This window comes from Ornithodoros turicata, chromosome 5 (genome assembly GCF_037126465.1).
Source record: "Ornithodoros turicata isolate Travis chromosome 5, ASM3712646v1, whole genome shotgun sequence".
NCBI classification, from domain to species: Eukaryota; Metazoa; Arthropoda; class Arachnida; order Ixodida; family Argasidae; genus Ornithodoros; species Ornithodoros turicata.
This window is the reverse complement of record NC_088205.1, coordinates 10087171-10109334: the sequence shown is the minus strand read 5'-3', so window position 1 is coordinate 10109334 and position 22164 is coordinate 10087171. Positions and strand designations below refer to the sequence as shown.

The window sequence follows — 22164 nt, the reverse complement described above, 5'->3', positions numbered from 1 at the left end:
CAGCCAGGCACTAGGGTTCGAAGCCGGGTACCTCCCAGTCTCGAGGTGACATGTTGTGGTACCTTATTTGAGAGCGATCCAATGAGACCATACTACGTGCACCAGGGGAAAGGGAAAAGTTGAGGTGCTGCGCGATAGGCAGACCTACTTGCGTAGCGTACCCAGTAAACCAGAAATATCCTAGGTACGTCCCACAAAGGTCGCACACGTCGCACATATCCGCCACGTCTATGCGACATTACCTGTACGTCCACAATGTGACTTCGAAAAGTGTCTTACTTTGTATATCCCTGGGACGTCTCGTAGATGTAAAAAGAAGGAAGCAATCGCGCGTTATTTTTCGAAGACATCTACGACACGTGACTGTTAGTGGCATGACGTAAGCAAACGGGGAAAATTTTGGGGTTTACTACGTTATTTACCAAGTAATCACACTATAGGTGGTAGCTTGAGTTAAAAACACGATAGATGCTAGGATGGGGTGTCAGGAACGTTCGCAGGTATAAGCTGACGTGGTTTGCAGACTCACAAATTAGCTGTAAAGACGTTGTCACCGTTGCAAATGTGATACGCCACGCTACACTTGACGCACGTACTCCAACAATTTGTATTTCAGTATATGCTCGCTCTGGTATCTCTTGAAATCCGCGTACGCGGTGGAGGGGCCAAAAAGCGAGCCTGAGTCTGATATGGTGAAAGGCCGGAGCACATTTATTAACCTGTGGTCTGCATTGGTCTTGGATTAGGGCCGAAAGGTCGCTGTGCAGCTCTCCACAAGCGGGGTGTGCTGCACAAAGTAGATGCCTTTTTGTTTAATTACTGTGTGCAGCATTTATTTGCTACAGCATTCAATAACTATCAATTTCAAATTGATTCAATGCAAAAATAGCATAAATTTTAAAATATCCCTGGAACATCCAAATATCCAAAATAGATGTCTATGCGACGGTTCTGGGATGTGAAAACAGTAGGAATCTGGCAGTCGCATGGATGTACTTTCTACGTAAACGGGCTCTCTGTGAAGCTCCCATGGATATCCTAACATCCAATTTGCGATATCGCCAGGATGTACCTGGGATATATATGGTTTATTGGGTATGGGACGAAGCGGTCGTAGGGCCGCAGCTGTAATAGTACCAGACCAGCTCGCGTGGCTCAGTGGTTAGCGTGCTGGCCATGTCACGTCGAGACAGGGAGGTACCGGGGTTCGAATCCAGATGCCGGTTGGACGGTCTGGGGTTTTTCCTGGGTTTTCCTCATATACATATCCTCCGACATAAGTCGACACAGTTCCCTTAGAAGTCGGCCGAGGACGCACATTCCCCAGGGCGTGAAGTTGCCTACCCCTGTGAGGGGTAGGCACACCCTTTCACCACCACCAGCTGTAATAATAGCAAGCTTGGTAAGTAAAGTTCCTTCTCTCCACCACATTACGAATTTAAAGGACATGCTGTTCACTAGTGTTCTGACTCTCGCACCTTCGTTTTGCCAGTTTCAAACTGGCCACTCCAACACATAGTTTCACGCATGACATCGTGATGACGGACGGAGCAGTGGACGGACGGAGCAGTGGACGGACGGATGGAGTGGACGGAGCAGTATTGGAGGTAAATGAAATTGGATTCACACAGCACGACTAGATGTAATCCACAAAGAAAGCAACACACTCTGATGCTACAGGGATGCATGATAAAACTTATTTAGAAGAGGCCATTGACAGGTGGTTTGAGCTAGGAACCATGTGCGCAAACGTATCCATGACTCTTTAGGACACGTTACAGTACTAAAGATGCTTACGTGCTTTCTCATCCAATCCTTCTCGCTACCTGAAAGTTTGTATTTTATCGTCATATTTCATAAGCAATCAAACGTCACCTTGCATGCGTGCCACATATTTTCTGTACTTCTGTGTATACTTTGCTGTCATACGTAACCCAAATTAAACTTGTTAGAAATGATGAAACCGGAAATAGACATAGCACAGACATACATATGTGAAGAACACACCAACAGATTGCAAAACAATGTATACCTCAATGACAAATTATCCACGTGAAGTACAAGCATAGTTGTGACGATGTACTGCAGCACTACAAGCAGCAAAGGTACAGTAATGTGACTGATCAAAATATTTATTTGTAAATACATGACATCAGCATAGAGTAAAAAAAATATAAAACAACAACGTAAAAATAAGCAACAGCTATATATTGTGCATCTACTCATCAAACAAGGGACACGTAATCCATCTTCTGTGTGCTTGTGCAGGCTAGCATCTGCAGTAGGGGGCAACAATAATTTTCAACGACAACATGCAGATGTAACATTCAATGATACGGCATAGTGCTCTTTAGTCAGAATTCATAATAAAAAGCAACTGTCTTTTATTATTTATGAGCCCCTGAGGTCGATGACACGGGGTTTCATGTATTGTTTCACTTGCACAACGCAACCTTTTCTGATAGGCCACGGCCCACATGCATACGAGCCCATACTGTTGTTGAGGCACACTAACAGCCGAAGGCTGTGCACCTCGAAGGTAAGAGGCATTACGTACAGCCAACCCTCGATCTGTAAACAGTCACCGTTTCCTCGAAAATCGTTCACAAAACGAGGGATTCATAAGGGGGTGAAAGGAGGCATGAAAGGGGGTGAGCGCTAATCAAGGGAGAGAGGCTCCTGACGACGCGAGATGACAATTTTGGTGCATTTTTATTCCTCTACTTCGATTAACTCAGAAAAAAAAAAGTTCGTAATAAAAAGACTTTGGTGCATCGACTTTCCACCGTTGATTTCTCCCAGAGGAGAAGACAATGACCCGAGACAGAGACACAATTGTTGTCCTCGAAATCTGGCATGGTTTCCCATTTCGGAGTCCCGTCTCTAAAGTGGCAACACGTACAGGATGAAGAACTCAATCTGACCTTGTCCAGACATTTCTGGAATTGCTCGCTTCAACTTGCCGAGTCGGTATATGCTCCCAATAGTTTCGACCCGAGTAACTGCTAATGCTGCACCTCGTGTTACTTCCATTGGCTCTTCTGTGCTTATCGATGCGGGCGACCAGAGTTAGGAGTTCATAAATCAACATAAAAAAATTGTAAGTTTCCTGGGTTCGGTGCAAGCCAAAATGTGTTCGCTGTTCAGGTATCGAGGGTTCATAGAGTGAGGAAGACACACGTGGGAAGTGTTTCGTTCCGCAACAAACCGTTTGTAAAGCGAGGGAATTCACACGTTGAGGGTTGACTGGCATTGTTCGTATTATTTCTCCACAAAAAAATTTGTACAGCAATAAATATGTAAAACATAAGAAATATCGCACTTCATACACATCTCTGCATTCTTCTCTCAATACATCCTCAGTATCTATCACAGTCTGTGCGGTGCATGCACTCAGTTACATGCGACACAACCGATAATCAAACAATGGGTTGAATCAATAATGTGTCAATAGATCTGACTTGTTAGTTAACAGCAGGCAAAAGATGAGAGAGAGCCAAATCCAGCACAGACGAGTTATCTGTAAATATGTGAAATGCCACGCTGTGCCGGGTGCTTCAGTACTACGTATTTGGTGTATAATGCTAGTTAGATGCTAGTGTTTCATGTGTTTTGCTATCAAATTTAGACGTAGTTCTTGGTCCATCTCAGACAGGTACCCTGTTACCACACTCCATATCTATGTTACCTGTTAACAGCAGCGTACTGCACATGGCTTATTCATTCTACAGAAACAAAACTGTCCATGTGAAACATGTGAAAAACAGCATTCTACTATAAGGTGGTAACTTAAGTGAACTGGAAATGATTCATGAAAATTTTCAATCAATCAATGACTGACTGACTGATTTCACGAGTACCCTTCCAGTTCACATAAATATTGCCTTAAGTTTGTCTGTGAAAGCTCAATTAGTCAATCAATGATTGATTAGGTCTTTTCATGGATAAACATTGAGTAGACAATGCCAAATGACGCACATGACAGCCGCAAACAACTTTCACGCGTCAATTTTTTCCAGCTCGCAGCTTGATTGGCACGTAAAGTCACATCATAGTACCTGATTTGGTTCTGTCTTCCGCTAACAAGTTCTGTGACAAAAATGCAGGCCAACTAGCTGCCACTGCTAAGCGTCACATATGTACACAAGAGGCTAGGTGCAATATGGAAAGGACACTGTAAATACTTTACAGTTTTACAAACACTGTGTGGCTAAATCCTATACAGGAACCGTGACACACAGGAAAGGCTCAACAATTACCTGAAAAACTGAAGAGACAACAGACTGGTTAAATCCACCAATTTCAGTGAAGAAAAAGGACAGAATGTTTCATGTGTGCTTTTCTCCCCACGAAGGATAATGAATGCCTGAAGAGAGATTAACTGCCCTCGCGAAGAGAAGACATTGAAATTGAGTTGGAACAAGTTAAGTTAATCTCCAGTTTGGATGCAAGTGCTGGACTCCACAGGAAACCACCACCATTCGAACACCTTTGGGTGAGAAATCCAGCAAGCTGGGTCACTACATCAAATTCCAAACACAAGAGTGTTCTTGTACTGTGTGCCTATAAGAAAGGTCACGTGACTCTTGATCTAGAAAGTTGACAGGTGCACACTGACACAGGGGACTCACCACATGGTGGTATGTCAGTCATGATCATGATCGTGTTGCGATGTAAACTCACTGTCTCACTGACTTGTTGAAGGAAATCAAAATTAAAAGAAACTGGCATAGAAATTTGAAAACTAAAAACCTATATACTAACACAAGGCTCTAAAAGAACACACACGCATCCAACGGTACAACGTGTGCCACCGCTTAGTAGTATCTACTGACTAGACTTGGGATCTGACCTTTCGTTAGACCAATGGTTCCCAAGGTGTGGCATGCAGACCCCCGGGGATCCACGAGTGTGTTCGTGGGGGTCCGCGACGATCGAAGACACCCTGAAGACCGTCTTGGTGAGTGCTTGTCACGTCATCTCTGAGGGGAACGATATATGAAACTAAAGGCGGCGGAAATATACTAGTACCTTCTCATTTCCCTCATGACTGTGCCTCGTTTGTTTTTCCTTTTCTTTCTTCACACCCCTTACTTATGTCAACATGAATCGTAACTTAATGGGCACCCTCGAATGGATTCTAAGTGGTTTGGGGGGTCCGACACAAAGGAGACGCTGCGTTAAGACGCCAATCAGGCTGCGAGTCAGTGAAAATAATGTGACATGGCATTGCCTTGAGCTGACAATATAGGATGTAGGGCGTCACTCTTACGCAAACCGTATGTGCGAATAAATAGTGTCCAGGTACGACGGTTTGGCCACCACTGATATCCCACTTGAACTACCGTATTTTCTCGAATCTAAGACAACCTTTATTTTTCAAAAATCCCGTGTTCCAAAGTCGGGCGGTCATATTACCTGCAATAAGGGACAAAACCCCTGTCTAGGCAGAAAGAAGAAAGGTTACAGTTAGGTTAGGCAGGAGAAAGGTTATCGCTTTTGCCACTGAATACGGCAATGATTTAGTGGCGGCAGGGCGGTTTCAAGTATCGGAGCAAATGTCCGAAACATGGCTGAAGCAACAGGGAGAGGCCAAGAATTGCGCCAGCGCAGTGGATTTTGCACGCTTGGTGCGACGTGCCGACGTTGTCGTGCGCGCGTTTCCAAAGCAGGATTTGTCTAACGGAACTTTGAAAGGAACACAATGAGCTGTGGGCGGATAGCGACAAAGAAAGAACAGCGGCATAGAAAGCGGTGATGAATAAATGGTATTCTTCATCATTTCGAACTGTTATACATACTGCCTCCCAATCCCTGTTTACCTTTTTTTTTTTACAAAATCGTGTACCCTGAACTCGGGGGGGGGTGGGGGGGCGTCCAAGATTTGAGAAAATATGGTATGTGCCATGTCAAGTGGCTGAAGTTAGTCCAAGTGTTAGCTCGTAATGTTCATTAAATGTTTCTCAGGACAGAACACTATAATACGACAACATCATCTGCTCTTGAAAATGAGTACTGTGCATTCTTGGAGCACTGGTCATGCTCGCTGATGTCCTACTGCTCAATTCAAACGCATAAAAGCTAAAGTGAGCGTAATGATGGGGCGCAGGGAAGGTGGTACTTCATCATGATGTAGGAAAAACAGAGTTTGTCCGTGCCTCTCGGTTTTTTCCTGAGTCATCATAAGGGCCAAGATTATTGCAGGGTATATCCATATATTGCTAGGTTCCTAGCAGTCTACATGATCGAGCTTTGTGTCTAAAAAAAAAGACAGGTGTGTTGTGTAGCCATAGAGCTACTACAACATAGTAGCTAGCTGTTGTATACTTGGTCACGAGGATTGTTTATATGACTCAAAACTGATTCATCAAGCGAGACATCACCTGCATTATACCTGTATTTTACGGTAAAAGCTCGAGTGCATTTTTCAATTAAATAAGACGCATTTCCGACACCCAATTAGAGCACTCTCTCGGAATAAATTTGTTCCACACCACATTGTGCTAAAAAGCGTGGAGCTCAACTAAAATGCCGATGGAGACTACTGCCTAGAGTACAGCATACTAACTTACTATTCTGTTGCTTATAACTGCAGTGCGCATCATGAATTATACTCCATCTCTTGAAGGAAAGCATTCACAACTGGAGCTACTCTCTCTGCATTGTTCAAATGAACAAAATGGTTGCCTTCGACTTCGACATGCTTAAACCTCCGACACTTCTTGCTGTAGAGATCAAAGAAGGCGTCCATGCTTTCCCGCATAATTCTCGGATCGATTTCGGATGCCGTTACCATGAGCAGGTCTCCGGTGTAGTGCTCCATGAGTGCGTACTGGAAGCTCAGGTTAAAGTGGATTGTACTGATTATCTTGGTCCGCGGATCGGGATTCAGGGTCACCTTCCCAGCCCCGACAGGTGTGAGGTCACGTTTCAACAGAGTTCTCTTAGAAGACTCCGTTAATTTACCGAATGTTGCGGCGTCTAACTTATCTATCAATTCATCCTCGAGGTAAGTAGGAGGAAAGCCCAACTTCTCTTCAATGCTCAGAACCTTCCGTATGCTCTCGGAAGTGTACCTCGCTATGTTCTTGTCCTGTACATGTAACGGAGAATACAAGTCTAGGGCGATAATGCATTCAACTCTGTTTGTGTACATGCTGGCGTACATCATTCCGACACAGCAGCCAAAGCTGTGTCCGATGATGCTGAACTTCTGCCACTTGAGGATGTCCACGATCCGACACACGTCCATGACGTACTCGATGTAGTTGTAGCTGCAGCCCAATGGCTTGTGAGAGGAGAGCCCATGTCCTGAGAGGTCCACTGCCACAATGTAGAGGTCTGAAAGTAGATGAAGTACAAGTTTGGCATAACTGAAATTTTTCATGAGGGAAAAAAAAGAAGCCGAAGCTCTGTGGCAATACATAACACAGAAATGTGTAACTTAATTGTTGCATTACACGGAACTGGACCAGTCGTTTCGGCCACATTCAGACCTTGAGTGTGAGTTACCGCATGACAGAACAGCTGCTCAATGCAGCTAATGCAACATTTGGTATGGCACATTTGAAAAGAAAAGAAAAGCGTTGCAAAGCGTCGAGTTTTGTGTAATTTCCCTTTTCTTTTCTAAATAACGCGTCCTGGAGTAGCCAGTCCCGAGTGGCTCGAGACTAACATCTCCATTTTTTTCTTTTAAAAATCAATCAATCACATTTGAAAAGACACTCATGTTCCATATCCGACATACAGTAACCGCACTGTGTACAAAAAAAGGGGGAAAGGGGAAGTCAACTGTCTCTGTAATGTTAGTAAATGTGAAAGTGACTGGATATGAGATATTAAGATGTTCCACCAAAAAATGTGGATTATCCTAACCTAGAGCACGACAGTACAACGTAATCCAAAGCCCAGAAGGTTATTTTTTGGTGTTCCTGATACGACAGCTAAAAAAACACTGGCAGAGCACCGAGTACAAGAGAGTGGCAAACTCAAACAGTAGCGGGTAATTTTGTAAATTTGTGAAGTAGCAGGTAAGCCTACCAGAAAATTAGCGACAAAAACTACTCTCAGGTTTCTCTGTCTTCGGGTTACTTTTCGTCATGTTTCACCAGTTAGCCAGCATTCTGAGTCCCCGTTGTAACAAAAAGTTGCATAAATTTGAAGTACGCCTGCACAAGAAGCCCAGCCTATCTTTTTAAATAATTTCATCTACCACTGCATAATGTTCAACCCTAGCAATTTTTAGGAACAGCAACTCTTAGCAATCATCTTCTATGAAACCGAGAAACCAATTTGAATATATATACGTACCAGTAGTGGATATGAACCAGTCTGTATTTTGCAAGAGCACGATATAGAATGTTAGCAGCGCACTGCCCTTGACTCAGGTGGCCGCACGCACACATATTTTTTTTGTTATATGTTACATGAGCTTGGATTAGTGTGACATTAATTTGTGACTGAACATGACTTCTGAAAAACAGACAGTATTCATTAGAACTGGTGCAAGAGCCTGCAAGAGTTGGCATAGACAGAGAGAGAAAAAAAAAAAAAGTGCAAGATGGGAAGATGTAGGTCTAGATGAAACAGACATTCAAGTTTCTAATATTTGTCCCACAGAGTATACTGACAGAACAGGAGCAGCAATCACCTTCAGAAAGCAGTGGCGCCAAGTTGTCAAAAGTGCCCGCATTATTTCTCCAGCCATGAAGCGCGAGGACGTTGTTGCTCGCTGATGCTGGATCCCCCCAGGCCTTGGCAGCTAGGTGACCATAGGGCACTGGAATGTTGAATTCTTGGCTTTCGCTCGGCATTCTCTTTGTTATTCTGTAAAGATATGGGAAATACAGTCGTGTATTTTTTTATGATTTTTTTAATGTATATTGTAAGCAGGACAGTAGAGGCAGGATAGGAGGGCAAGAGACCGTTTACTGAGCGACGCTCAATATTCGAAAGCGGCGGGTGCTAACCCAACGATAGCGAAGCGGCTGCCCGTTGCTCGTCTTCTTCACATCTCCCCCGGGGCAAAGAGGGAGCCATCCTGGCGATCGCTCCGGTGTTTGGGGACGGGAGGACACACGGTTTTAGCCGGGAGACGTGGATGACGTCGGAGCCGCGGTGTCGGGCGTCGGGCGGGGAGTGCACAGGCTCAACGGCGTAATTGACATCAGAAACCCGCTGCACGATTCTGTAAGGGCCGGTGTAGCGGCATGAAAATTTGGGGGAGAATCCGGGCTTCCGTCGAGGTACCCAAAGCCAGACCAGATCGCCAACTTTGTGAGACACAACACGGTGCGTCTCATCGTAGCGCTGTTTCGCTGCAGCTTGGGAGTCGTAGGTACGGCAGCGGGCGATTTGACGGCATTCCTCGGAGCATGAGGTCGCCTCTTCAAGTGTCGGGTTGTTGGCGCTACAAGGGGGAGACGGAAACATGGTGTCGATGGTACAAACGGGGTTTCGGCCGTAAAGGAGGTAAAATGGGCTGTAGCGTGTCGTGGACTGGACCGCCGTATTGTAAGCGAACGTGATGTAAGGGAGAATGGCATCCCAATTGTCATGTTGCGCCGACACATAAAAGGCGATCATGTCGGCGAGAGTGCGGTTGAAACGTTCTGTGAGACCGTTCGTCTGAGGATGGTAAGCGGTGGTAGGCTTGTGGACGACCGCGCAGGCACGGAAGATGTCGCGCAGTAAAGTGGCGAGGAAGGAGCGACCACGGTCGCTGATGAGGACGCGAGGGGCGCCGTGGCGAAGTAGAATGTGAGATATGAAAAAGGCAGCTATTTCCTGAGATGTACCAGAAGCGAGGGCTGCAGTCTCGACATACCGTGTGCTGTGGTCGATTGCAACGATTACCCAACGCTTTCCAGTAGACGATGTGGGAAGAGGACCAAACAAGTCGAGACCGATGCGATCAAAAGGTAGTTGCGGCGGCTCAAGAGGATGAAGGAGGCCAGGGCTAGGAGAGGGCGCAGGCTTCTGCTGTTGGCAAGCCAAGCAGGAGTTCACGTAGCTCAGTACAGTGGAATACATGCGGGGCCAGAAATACCGCTGACGGACGCGCTGGTATGTTTTGTAAAAGCCAAGGTGGCCCGCGGTGGCATCGTCGTGTAAAGCGCGAAGGATGCGCGCACGGAGCGGTTCCTCGGACGCTCCGTCGCGGCCGGAAGATGGGGCGTTGGATAGGCCGAAGGGCATGACGCGGAACTCGTACAAGCCGTCGGGAGTGGTAAACGCGGTCTTTTCGATATCGGATGGTTCCATTGGTATTTGCCAGTAGCCTGACCGGAGATCGAGGGAAGAGAAATACGTAGTGCCTTGAAGTGAATCCAGTGCGTCGTCAATGCGAGGCATGGGGTAGACGTCCCGGCGGGTAATTTTGTTAAGGCGACGATAGTCAACGCAGAAGCGAATGGAACCATCCTTTTTGGTGACAAGTACCACTGGAGACGCCCAAGGGCTGGAAGATGGCTGTATGACTCCTTTAGCTAACATGTCCTGGACTTCCTTTTCAATGACTCGCCGCTCGGAAGCAGACACGCGGTAAGGTCTCTGTCGGACTGGCCGAGAATCTCCGGTGTCGATAGAATGCGTAACACCCCTGGCAACTCCTTGCCATGGCCGGCCGATGTCAAAGAGCGAAACATAGTCGTGAAGAAGGCGGAGCATATCGGGGCGGTGACATTCCTCGAGGTCGGTAGATATCATTTTGTTTAGAGCGCTGGAGTCGGTGGCCGATAGGGGGGGCGGTGGGTCGTCGTTGGCGGCGAGCAGAGGCGTAACGGCAGGAGAACTGGGCGAGTCGAGCAATGCGGCAACGAACCCAGCCGGCAGCCAAACAGGCGCTGCCAATGTATTGGTGATGGGAATACAGGTTTCTCCATCCTTGATAGTGGACAAAGTACACGGTGCAATAAGGCCTTTGCGAGCGAGGGGTGCGGGTTGAGGAATGACGAGAACTTCGGATGGGTATCCGCGAGTACCAGGAGGCGTTGCGAGGGGGACAAATGAGGTAGCGCGTGCGGGAAGCGAAGTGTCTTGAACAACGTGGAGCTTGAAGGGCGGCGACTGTTCCGAAGTAGAAGCGCTGTAGGAGGGTAACTCGGCAAGCAGTACGTGTTCTCCGGCGCAGTCAATGAGAGCAGCATTCTCATGAAGGAAATCCCAACCCAATATGATGTCATTACAGCAAGAAGGAAGTACCGTGAACTCAACCGGATAATGAACCTCATGAACTGTGAGACGTGCAGTGCATTGTCCAATAGGTAGGAGGAGGTCGTTGCAGGCCGACTTAAGTATGCCACCTGCAAATGGCGTAATTACTTTGCGCAAACGACGAGAAAATGGCAAGGACATCACGGAACAAACGGCTCCCGTATCAACAAGGGCGTGCACAGATACTCCGTCAATAGTTACGACGACGATGTTTCGAGGAGGAGTGTCAGTGGGGGGTGAACGCGCAGCCTGCCCTCCTCGGTCTATGACCGCGCCTACCGGTTTCCCTGTGAGGCAGGGGACTGGTGGGAAATAGACCGTCGCTGTGGTGAGCGGCTCATGGCGGGAGACGGCGAACGACGTCGGGGAGGAGGCGAGCGTGTCCGGGGATTAGGATCATCGATGTAATAGCCGTCCGTTCGGTAGGGAGAGGTTGGTGGAAAGTTGGCCGGAAACTGACGACCACGAAAAGAGAAAGGGGCAAATGGCTCCTGGAGCGTCTCGGCGTCCCGTCTGCGACGACGACAGAATCTCGCTATGTGGCCACGTATTCCACAGTAAAAACAGGTGCGGGAATCCAGAGCACGAGGCGGCCGGTATGCAACAGCGGCGCACGCGTGGTCGCACGTAGGGGCCACTGGAGCACAGGGAGGAGGGCCATCACAGGTCGTTTGGGGCGACGTACGACGCACCATATCAGCGTAAGTGGGCTTGGGGGCCGGCGTAGACGGAAGGCTGAGGACTGACGCCACCTCCTGACGTACAATATCGTGCAGAGGCGATGGTAGAACAGGGGGCACCGGCGTGTGAAGTTGCAGCCGGTCTGGCGTTGGATCGACTGAATAGCGATGAACCTCGGCAAGTTCTTCGCGGATGATATCGCGTATCATGGCCCGTAAGTTGTCCTGGAACAGAGGGTCAGCATATGACACTGTTGCGCTCGCCGGTGCCGGAAGGATATGCTGGATGCGGGAGCTGCGGGCATCCTGTAGCTGACGGCATAGTTGAACGGCATCTTCCACGGTCGCTGGCGATTTCGTGACGAGCAGTTGAAATGCGTCTTCCGCAATACCGCGCATGATGTGCTTGATCTTGTCTGAGTCGGGCATATGCGGGTCGACCTTGGAACACAAGCATAACACGTCTTCGATGTAGGACGTGTATGATTCTTGGGAGTGCTGCATTCGCTGCGAGAGTTTGTGCTGGGCGTCCGCTTTCTTGTATGCCGGGCGGCCGAAGAGCTCCCGAGCGCGTTGGCAGAACACAGGCCAGGTGGCAAGATCAGCTTCGTGGTTCAGGAACCAAGTTTTCGCGAGGTCGGTAAGATAGAACGCGACATTGGTGATTTTCATGGTGTCATCCCACAGGTTGTGTTTGCTCACGCGGTCGAAAGCGGCTAGCCAGTCCTCTATGTCACAAGAGTCAGCCCCAGAAAAGAATGGAGGATCGCGTTGGCGGAGCGCAGGGGCGGGCCGAGGAGAGGAGGATGGCTGGGCATCCCCAGCAGGAGGAGAAGATCTCTCAGCATGATTTTGTAGGATGGCGACTGCTCGCAAAACTCGTCCGGAGCGAAGTTCCAGGTCAGTCAGTAGGCGAGGGAAGCAACGATAAAATCGTCTCGAGGATGGGAGCGGCCGCACCTCCACCAAGTGTAAGCAGGACAGTAGAGGCAGGATAGGAGGGCAAGAGACCGTTTACTGAGCGACGCTCAATATTCGAAAGCGGCGGGTGCTAACCCAACGATAGCGAAGCGGCTGCCCGTTGCTCGTCTTCTTCACAATATTTTTACAGTCGGACCTCGTTTTATGAACCCTCGACATACGAATTCCCTCAACTTACGAACGGCTCTCCACAGGGAACCAAACTTTTTCCGTGTATTTTGACCTCGTTTTACGAACCCTCGTTATCCGAACTATGAACGAATTATTAGGGAACGGACCCAAAGTAGCCAAGCCGTTCTGACCTCGACACACGAACGGGCGTTATGAACGTACAGAGGACAGGCCAATGGAGCGGAGGATAATGAAAGTTCCTCAGTACATGCTGCCAAGGTCAAACATACAATGTCCCAACGTCGCTACGTGACATTTGCCGTTGGGAACAGTCTCATCCGCGCGCGCGATACGGTACTTTGAGGACCAGGTGGATGAGTCAACTGTCAGACTTCTGTCATCTCTTCTAATCAGGATAGACCCTGCAGAAAGTATGGTGCAAAGCACAATTACACAGTATTTTCAAAAATAAAACTTATTCAAATCAATTTCCCGCGTTTTTGTGAGGTATTTGTGCACTGCACTCCTCGGACCTCGATTTACGAATACCTCGATTTACGAACGATTTTCTAAGAAACAAAGGGTGTTTGTAAAGCGAGGTTTGACTGTACTGCCATGATATTATCAAAGTTTAAAGAACTGTCTTATCTGCACGTTCCTACCTTCCCAAGCTATCCCAGGTAAACGTAAAAAATGGTGCTTCGCCCTGATGCGAACCTGCATCAAAAGTTTCACAGAGAAGGGGGTCATAGGAATGGAGAAAATGGGCACTCTGCAATTCTATTTCCTTGTCAGTAAAACGTTTGAGCAGCTGCTTCGTCATGCGGTGACTCATGCTCAAGGTCAGGTTGGACTGTGCAACCTTCCCTATTTACAACACATGCATCTCTGTCTGCAAGTCTGATCCCATGTAATGCCGCAGGGCCTTCGGGGCGCAACAATAAATAAATAAACCAATTGAATAAAGTGACAGAGCAACACTGTCAAGAAATTGCACTCACAAAAATGCACTTTGGTTCACATTTAGCTTACAAAAACATTACCGAAAAGAGCTGCAATGCCAGTCATCTAGTGACCGAGACTGACAGTATGGAAACAAATTATGGTTGTGAGTATGCACATACCAAATTCTGGGAAAGGGAACCATGTCTTGGGTAGTAAGGAAAAGAGGGATGTCATGCAGAATCAAGTTTTACTTTATTCCATGTGAAATATATTGTATATAAAAAATAGTGAAAGCACTACAACATGTGACAACCAGCTTTATGTAATGAAGTCCAAGTGGTTTTTTTTGTTCCACAAACACTACAGCGCAACTGCATGATGATTCCACTCCAAATGGTACATCTCCCTTCCTCTGGCAGGAGCATTGCTCAAAGCACTTGCCTCTAAACAGAATGAAATTAAATCAAACAGCTAGGGTTGCAAGAGGAACAGCACTAAATAATAATAATAAATTGACCAAATATATTATAAATGATTCCATACCAGGTTTTAGTTCAATCACTATGCCCGACATATCTGAATAACTCCTCAATATTTATAGCTGCTGCTTTCATGACTTTTGCAGGAAACATGAAGGATAGAAAGAGCATTCTTCTACTGGATCAACTAGTGGACCAACTGGCATGGAATGGCTAAGATGCATGATGATAAGCACATATTCAGAATGCCTCAAACATAGGCTATCACCCCTATTGAAAAAAGCACTAGAACCATTCTGGTGTTTTTGGTGGCTGTGATTTGGGACATTCCTGGTGCTTTCTTCTCTGATGTTAGCATCAGAATTCCCTGGTGTTCCTAGTGCCTGTTCTCTGATGTTCCACACCAGGACATCTGATGTGTGCGCTCTGGTGTTGCACACCAGGATCCCTGGTGTTCTGTGATGCTCCACTGTTGAACATTATGATGTCTCATGCGTTAAATCCCGTGATGTACTTGGTCCGTTAGGAACCTCACAATGGACTAAAAGCTGTGCATAGCTGTAGACGTGTGTGTGTGAGAGAGAGAGCGAAAGCAGGATAGTGCAAGCGCGGCACCACAGCACGAACACGGTGTTTGCTGTCCTGTTTGTTTTTCTCTAAGCGTTCAAAATTATGCACAGCTTTCAGAGCCTCGTGAGGACGCTGAGGAGCCAAGTACCTCACGGTATCGAATGCGTGAAACAGCATAATGTTCAATAGTCGAGCATCATAAAACACCACTAAGGGATCCTGACATGCATACATGAATGTGCAACATTCAACCAACACGGTCTGCTCGTTATTCCGGTACTAAGGCTGCTTGGGTCGTACTCATTAATGTTAGCGACTCATCAAACCAGTCAACAATACAACAAGATATCACAGGTTTCTTTCTACTGCAAAGGTGTCCCAGCTGTTAGCAGCCTAAACTAATTATTTGCATATAGTATACTGAGAATCAGAAATAGAAACAGACAAGCACGTGTAACAAGACTGTCTGTATTACTGTTACTACTGATGATACACAGTTAGTATGCACTCCACAATATAAAAGTACAAAAAGCAGCAATGTTATTCCTTCTACGAGTGTGAATACATCACATGCGACGACACAGTTATAATTTAGAAAAGCATACTCGATCAACTCTTTCCGTCCTCTCTTCTTGTAGTCCATATCCCATGAATAATGAGTTCACATGATGCCGGACAAAACGCACATTCAAAGACGTCACACCAATGACCAGTCGTCACATCTACCCCGAATGCATCTCTTGTATTTTCTCATACTTCCACTTGTGCACAGGTTGGAAAGCAAACTACGACATATAATGCAGAACTTCAGAAACACATATTCAAAGTTCTTCACATTCGTGCGAAGTTTTCATGTTGAAAACCAGGACGAAACGCTACCTCAACCACCTCGACCAGCCCGTTGAGTTCAAAACAGACACTAATGCCGATGGCGCTGTCGCTGTTTTATGTGACAATGAGAGCGTAAAGTTTCGTTTTCAAACTCGAATGAAAGCCGCAAAGCGTGTCAATTTCGACACTCGGGGGAATTATTTGCGATGCCAATTATCATTCCTTTGTAAAAGAAGTTGCGCTAAGGAACTCATGATCATTGTAAACAGCGGTTTTCATGGTAACAACGTGTAGTGCTCGTACTTTGGCGCCTGTATGTCTGGTGTCTGTGAACCACACCAGACCGCTCTAACGGTCACATTAAAACACTACGTCTGTCTAGTGCGCACACCAAGCATTCTAGAAGGCACCAGAATCATTCTGGTGTCGTAGTAGTCCACTCTGGTGTTGACATCAGGAGAACTCGACAGCACCAGAATCACCTTGGTGTCACGCCAGGAACATCAGGAAACACCAGAATAATGCTGGTGATTTTTTCAATCGGGACATTTGTGTCCAATTTGTGTGCATCTGCATTTAACAAGGCATCAAAATAACAACAGATAGAAGATGCACCAAACCAGTAGTATGTACTTGTCCTGTGTGCACTTCCGCTCTGATACAACGAAAATTGCCTCGCTTCGCAAAGCCCACAAAAGCAACATGAACCACTCCTTAAATGCTGCTCTAGCATCCCCAAAATTTCTAGCACAACATGGCGCGCACGTAAAAACTGGACAAATAAAAAAAACTGCGAATGCAAGCAGTATGTCACTGCAGCAAGTCAAGTCTTCCAATAACCCTGAGAGCGTAACATATTCATATCTTGAGTCTGTAGCTGACACCCAATCAAATAAAGTCAAAGCAAAATGTCTATAGTTGTGGAACAATAGCAAGTCTCGCTCATGCAGCGTATAAGTGTACTTGTGTCATGACGGAGTGAAAATTGAATGAATTGAATTGAATGACTTGACTTGAATTGAAATTGAATGACCACAAAGGACGTCCCGAGAAGATGCAGGAAAAAAATATCTCACTATAAAAACCAACCACCAGTCATGCGTCATGAACAGATATATCGACATACCAGTGTAATAAAACGATTCCTATAAAACCTATAGACTGGTCGTTTAATTGAGGTCTCGTAAAACTTCAAGACAGTGTAATGATCACACACCTCATGGGGTAGCTGCTGCGCATACATCTTGCACCGTACTAAAAAATTATATTAACATCTGCTGTGAATGGAAGTATCAGTGTTCCAACGATGTTCTTAGCCGGTTTCCAAGGAAAGTTTGCTGGTATTATTACTTTTCCAGTATCTACCTTGTTCATCACAGATGTTACACCGCAGAGAAAGTTACAATAGTAGCAACTGTAATCTTAGTGCCGATTACAGCTTTCCTTGCTTAAGAGCGCCATCCCTTAAAAATGCGCTAATATGTGGCGCCACCCGTTCTGGATTGTTCAGATGTACGTAGTGGGTACCGTTCACCTCGATGTAGTGGAAAAATTTACAGTTCTTCCGGTACAATTCCCGGAACTCCAGTTCGTCACTGGTCACATTACGATGATTTCCTTGCACTACCTTGAGAGCCAACAGCTCTCCTTTATATCTCTTGACAATTTCCTTCTGGACCTCAACTGCGAAAGGGGCCATCCTGGTCACCTTTGCACGCAGGTCTCTCTTCAGAACCATCCCTCCCTCGACCACCTTCGCCCCTCTCTTGAGCAGAACTTTCTTGGAATATTCCGTCAACTGTCCTGGGTTCGCTTCCTCCATGCGATCCAACAGCTCAGACTCCCCGTACACTGGTGGGTTTGAGAGTTTAGCTTCGATCTCTAAAAGCTGCGTCACGGCGTTACTTATTGACGACGAAACGCGGGTCAGGGGGTAATATGACAAGGCAACCACGTCCAACGCCACGATCCTCACCACTTCGCGGGGGAACAGTCCAGCGTACGTTAAGCCGACCACTGCTCCCAGGCTGTGTCCCAATATGGTCACGTCCTTCCACTGAAGCGCCTGAAGCGTTCGTTTCACATCCAGGATAAAAGTGAGGTAGCTGTAGTGAGAACCAGGTGGACAGTGGGAGGAGTCACCATGACCCGAGAAGTCCAAAGCAACTACACGGATGTGCGGGTCAAGATGAGGAATGAGACTATCGTAGGTAGCGGCACTGTCAAGCCAGCCATGGAGGGCGAGCACACGTCTGCCGTCCTCTGGTCCCCATACTTTGGCAGCGAGCTTCCCATATGGGACGTCGATTGTCAGCTCTCCGGGATTCATGATGACCTTTCTGTAACGAGGCTGCTAGAATTTTCAGAACGGGTACGGGACCTCGGGGACCTGAAAGGCACAAGAGGATGTGCCAGGCTTAAATTTCCAGAGTGCTGCAGATTTGCTGGTGTATTCTCCCGCAGGCTGGTGTGCTCGGTGGTTCTATATATCACACGAAGGGGGCCTCGTATTTCTGGCTGCGCTGCGCTACCCTACCTGTAAGTTCTTTCGGCGTAGCCCATGTAGCTAAAAGTCTTACTGGATAGATACAACAGCTTCGAGACACTGAGAGCGTGCCTTCACACGGGTAGCAAAATGTGCGAAGTTTCGAGGAAAAACTTTTGGGTTATACTCCGGTGCGAAACGAAACTGCTGGCGCCATCCTTTAGTAGACATGATAATTACCGAACCCAGCCTCTCCGTTCCTCCGAGTGGTGGCGACGTTGCCAAGGCGAAAAGTTGAATGAATTGCATATTTAATTGCAGAATTGCAGTGTTGAATGACAGTACGTTGGAAACGCATTCCACAAACAGGTGACATCACGAGGGGTTTCTTAATTCCGATTTATGCTCTCTTCTTGCGTGAATTACGCGCACCAGTAAATGGCACACGACGGTGACAGCCAGCCTTTGAATGGCACATTCATCATGAACCAGCACTGAAAACTTGTGGTCAACAAACACGGACACAAAACGCTTACTGCTCACCTTTACAGCGACGTCAGCTTTCACACCGATGGAAATTTCAATGTGGAATAGTATACGTATATTACGACAGCAGGAAACAGAATTTCGACACAATGATTACCTCCGGCCGCCGGCAAAGATTTTTTTTTCCTCCTGTGGCAGCACAATGTTTGCAGACGAGGAAATCCTCTACCGGTTGAAGGTGGAGTAAATGTGTGTTGGCGCTAAGCTTGATACCGAAACCAAAGTATGCCGTAGTGTTTGCGAAATGCAGGTTTGTTCGTTGCTGAAAAAATTAGTTATGTTCATCGGTGGTTACACAGATGAGTTAAAATGATAATCCAGTCTACAACGCATGTTTAGAAATCGCTGTCATACGAGTAGGATATCTAATGCTGAAGAAGCAGCAATTTTTTTTGGAACTTTGCTGACATTTTTATGTCTAAAATATTATCATTGATTCTGAGCATGCACTCATACTTTTTCTTCTGTTAATATTTTTTTGTGAAAGTAAAAGTTCATTAGGGGGTCCCCACACTAGTGGATAACTACGGGACCTCTGTATATGTAAATTGTAAGCCTCTTGTAATGTTTTGTCAAATAAATCTGAAATGGAAACACAATCGCAACTCACTTCGCTCAGTAACTACAACTTAGTGAATATAGAATGTATCGCTAACATTTCACAATGTAGAACTATAAAAACTAATCCATCGGCTTTTATGTCGTTTTTTGGACACAGTCGATACTTGATAGTCGTATCCTCTTTCATACTCTTCATTGAAAATGGCGTTAGTAACAGGTCTGACTATTGCTAAGATAAACAACATTTGAGAGTGGCCCAGCTCCCTGCCGTGTTTATAAAGCCATCCCGCCAGCTGGGTATACTTCTCAGAGGGGGCCTGCACTCCCCCCTTCACTGGGAAAGTTCCGGGAAAGGGGGGGGGGGGGGTAGCTCAGGCCCCCAAGCCCCAACCAACACCCCGACGGAGTCGTCGCCCTGTGAAATGCATACGTATTTCACTTCCCTGATCCATATCCCTCAATTCCAGCGCATCCCCTAAGCCCGGTGGCGCCACCTGTGAAACGCAACGCGAAGGTCTACCTTCGCACCTTCCGCATGTAGAGGCCGAGAGGCGCGCATAACCCCAGCAGACGACGGCAAAAGGACAGCGAGCAATAAGGGAAAACTTTATTGGTCTTCTGCGGTAAATGGGTTTTTGATGAATCCGGACACCGGCTGCCTCTCTCCTTATTCACAAGAGGGGACGTTATTAATTTTTTCTTCTTGGCTGCGTTCTTTTTAGACAAAGAAGACGGAAGGGTGGGTATTATGGGTGCAGATATTGCGTTCGTAGCGACGGCCCCATTGCGTGACGAAATGAAAGCCTCGCGGGCGAGCGACACACTGTCTTCTTTCTTATGTGCCGGCGACGTTCGTACACTAGAAGGGCTCGTCGTCTCGAGGGCTTTATTAAAGAAGTTGCGTCCTCTTCTCTGTGCAGTCAGTGCCGGCTGCGAGTGATACGCTTTCTTCCGAGGTGATACTACGTCGCCCTTATTGGAAGGCGAGAGAGAGAGAGAGATTTCAGGGATAGTCGGAATAGAAATCCGTTGTTTTTTGAATGGGTCGGCGGGATATATCGAGGGTAAGGTCGGGAAATGAGGAACGTTATTTGGGTGAAGGATAAACGACGGGAAGCAGTCTTGGATGTTCGACGTGAAAGTATAGACTCACTTGCTCTGTAGGTCGGTAATATCGCGCTCGTAAATTATTGCCATGCTGTGGCATGTGGATATTTCGATGTTTGTCATCTGTTTAATCGCGTTAGTGAGCATTAAACATCATATGGGATTCGTTATCATTCGTTTGTACCCATAATCTTAAATGCAGATGTCGAGTGTGCAAGGAAAATAGAGTCCGAGATGAAATGTAGAACACTGAAGCTTTCTAAGATTAATATGTAACAAAGAACACTACAGCTTCACCTTCAGTGTTGTTTGTGAGTGTCCTACACCAGTGTTGGGGATTAGAGGGAACAAATCCGCAGTTTGCAGAAGGCGCTAAATCAAATCCAAATCAACCCCGGATTTAAATTTATTCGAGTAAATCAAATCACTTTAAATCCGAATTTATTTTCAGCATGCCAAATCAAATACCTTTTTAAATCCGGATTTTTCAAATCCATTACAAATCCGGAAGAGGAACTAGCACTGCTGAACAGCTGTGGAATGGATTCAGAATCGACCGCAGTTTTCGAAGCTCGGATTCTTACACACCTTACTTTTAACCTAACCTAATTACTAACACGAATTCCTAACAGTTGCGTAACTAAGAAAAGGAGGCGAAACATGGAAGACATCTACTTCAGTGGAGCTCAATGAGCATATACTGCGGTAAAAAGAATGGAAACTTGATTGTTGGACGAATATTGTGCTGCGGGAAACGTAGTGCTTATTACAGTCGACCCCCGTTTATCCGGACGGTGCCGTTCCCGGCGAAATCGTCCGGATACCGGGGCATCCGGATAAATGAAACGACCGAATAAAAGCGTCCGACAGAGCAAGGTTTAATTAAAATACAGAAAGCTCGTCAATCACAGCTGTTTCATAGTAGTGTAAACACTCAATTCCTGCAAACTTTTGCTAGTTGCATAGATTAGAGCCACGTTGTTGCGCTTCTCGAAAAATGTCAGTGCAGTCCTTAATGCCGATCTCGTATGTTCAACGGTCACAACGGGGCCTTCTTTCTCACTGGCGTCATTGGCACCGTCTTGCTGCACATCATCGGAGGCCACAGCAGCAATCACACCGTGATATAGCTGCACACGTGTCATCATCCTTATCAACGTCAACGTAGTAAAAAAATTTTTTGCTTTCTCAGTCAGCATCGTGTCGTTAACCGGTGCCCCACAAGAACGAAGGTCTCCGAACCATGTTAGGAGGGCTTCCTTCACATTCCATTCACGCCCAGAACGGTCTCGCACGGCGTTCACGTTTTCTTTGTCTGCGCTAAGCCATTTGTCCGAACGGCTGAGTATATCCGCCACCGTTGACTTCGGAATGTTGAGACCAAGTTCAGACTTTGCCCACTGTTGAATGTCCGGCAACTTCAGGTGGGGGTTGTCCTTCTTCCTCTTGCATATCACTGCCTTGCTAGCGAAGCTGATTCGCACAGGACGTGCGAACAGGCGACATCCCTCGGGTTTCAGTTTTCTCCCCTCTAGAACAGGACAGTTGCTCGAGATATTTCCAAATGACTTGACTGGTCAACGTGACCCAACGCACACAAATAGAAAAGGGGGTCATCGTGCACGGTTGTCTCCCCTTCGCAGGAATGTTTGTC

General features: G+C 46.7%; 2 protein-coding genes across 3 annotated transcripts; both read right to left on the bottom strand.

Moving 5' to 3' along the window:
- Positions 1-2116: 2116 nt before the first annotated feature.
- Positions 2117-18993, bottom strand: LOC135393988 (serine hydrolase-like protein). Of its 2 annotated transcripts, XM_064624406.1 has the most exons (4): positions 18840-18993; positions 13277-13408; positions 8651-8826; positions 2117-7341 (listed from the first exon to the last, which is right to left on the bottom strand). In XM_064624406.1, exons 2-4 carry the CDS (start codon positions 13300-13302, stop codon positions 6602-6604), a joined length of 942 nt encoding a protein of 313 aa, XP_064480476.1. In that variant the 5' UTR covers positions 13303-13408; positions 18840-18993; the 3' UTR covers positions 2117-6601. The 2 variants fall into 2 exon arrangements, with proteins under 2 accessions (XP_064480476.1, XP_064480477.1); XM_064624407.1 differs by lacking the exon at positions 13277-13408.
- LOC135393989 (serine hydrolase-like protein) lies at positions 14162-18580 on the bottom strand. Its single transcript, XM_064624408.1, has one exon. It carries the CDS (start codon positions 18138-18140, stop codon positions 17244-17246), a length of 897 nt encoding a protein of 298 aa, XP_064480478.1. The 5' UTR covers positions 18141-18580; the 3' UTR covers positions 14162-17243.
- Positions 18994-22164: the final 3171 nt, after the last annotated feature.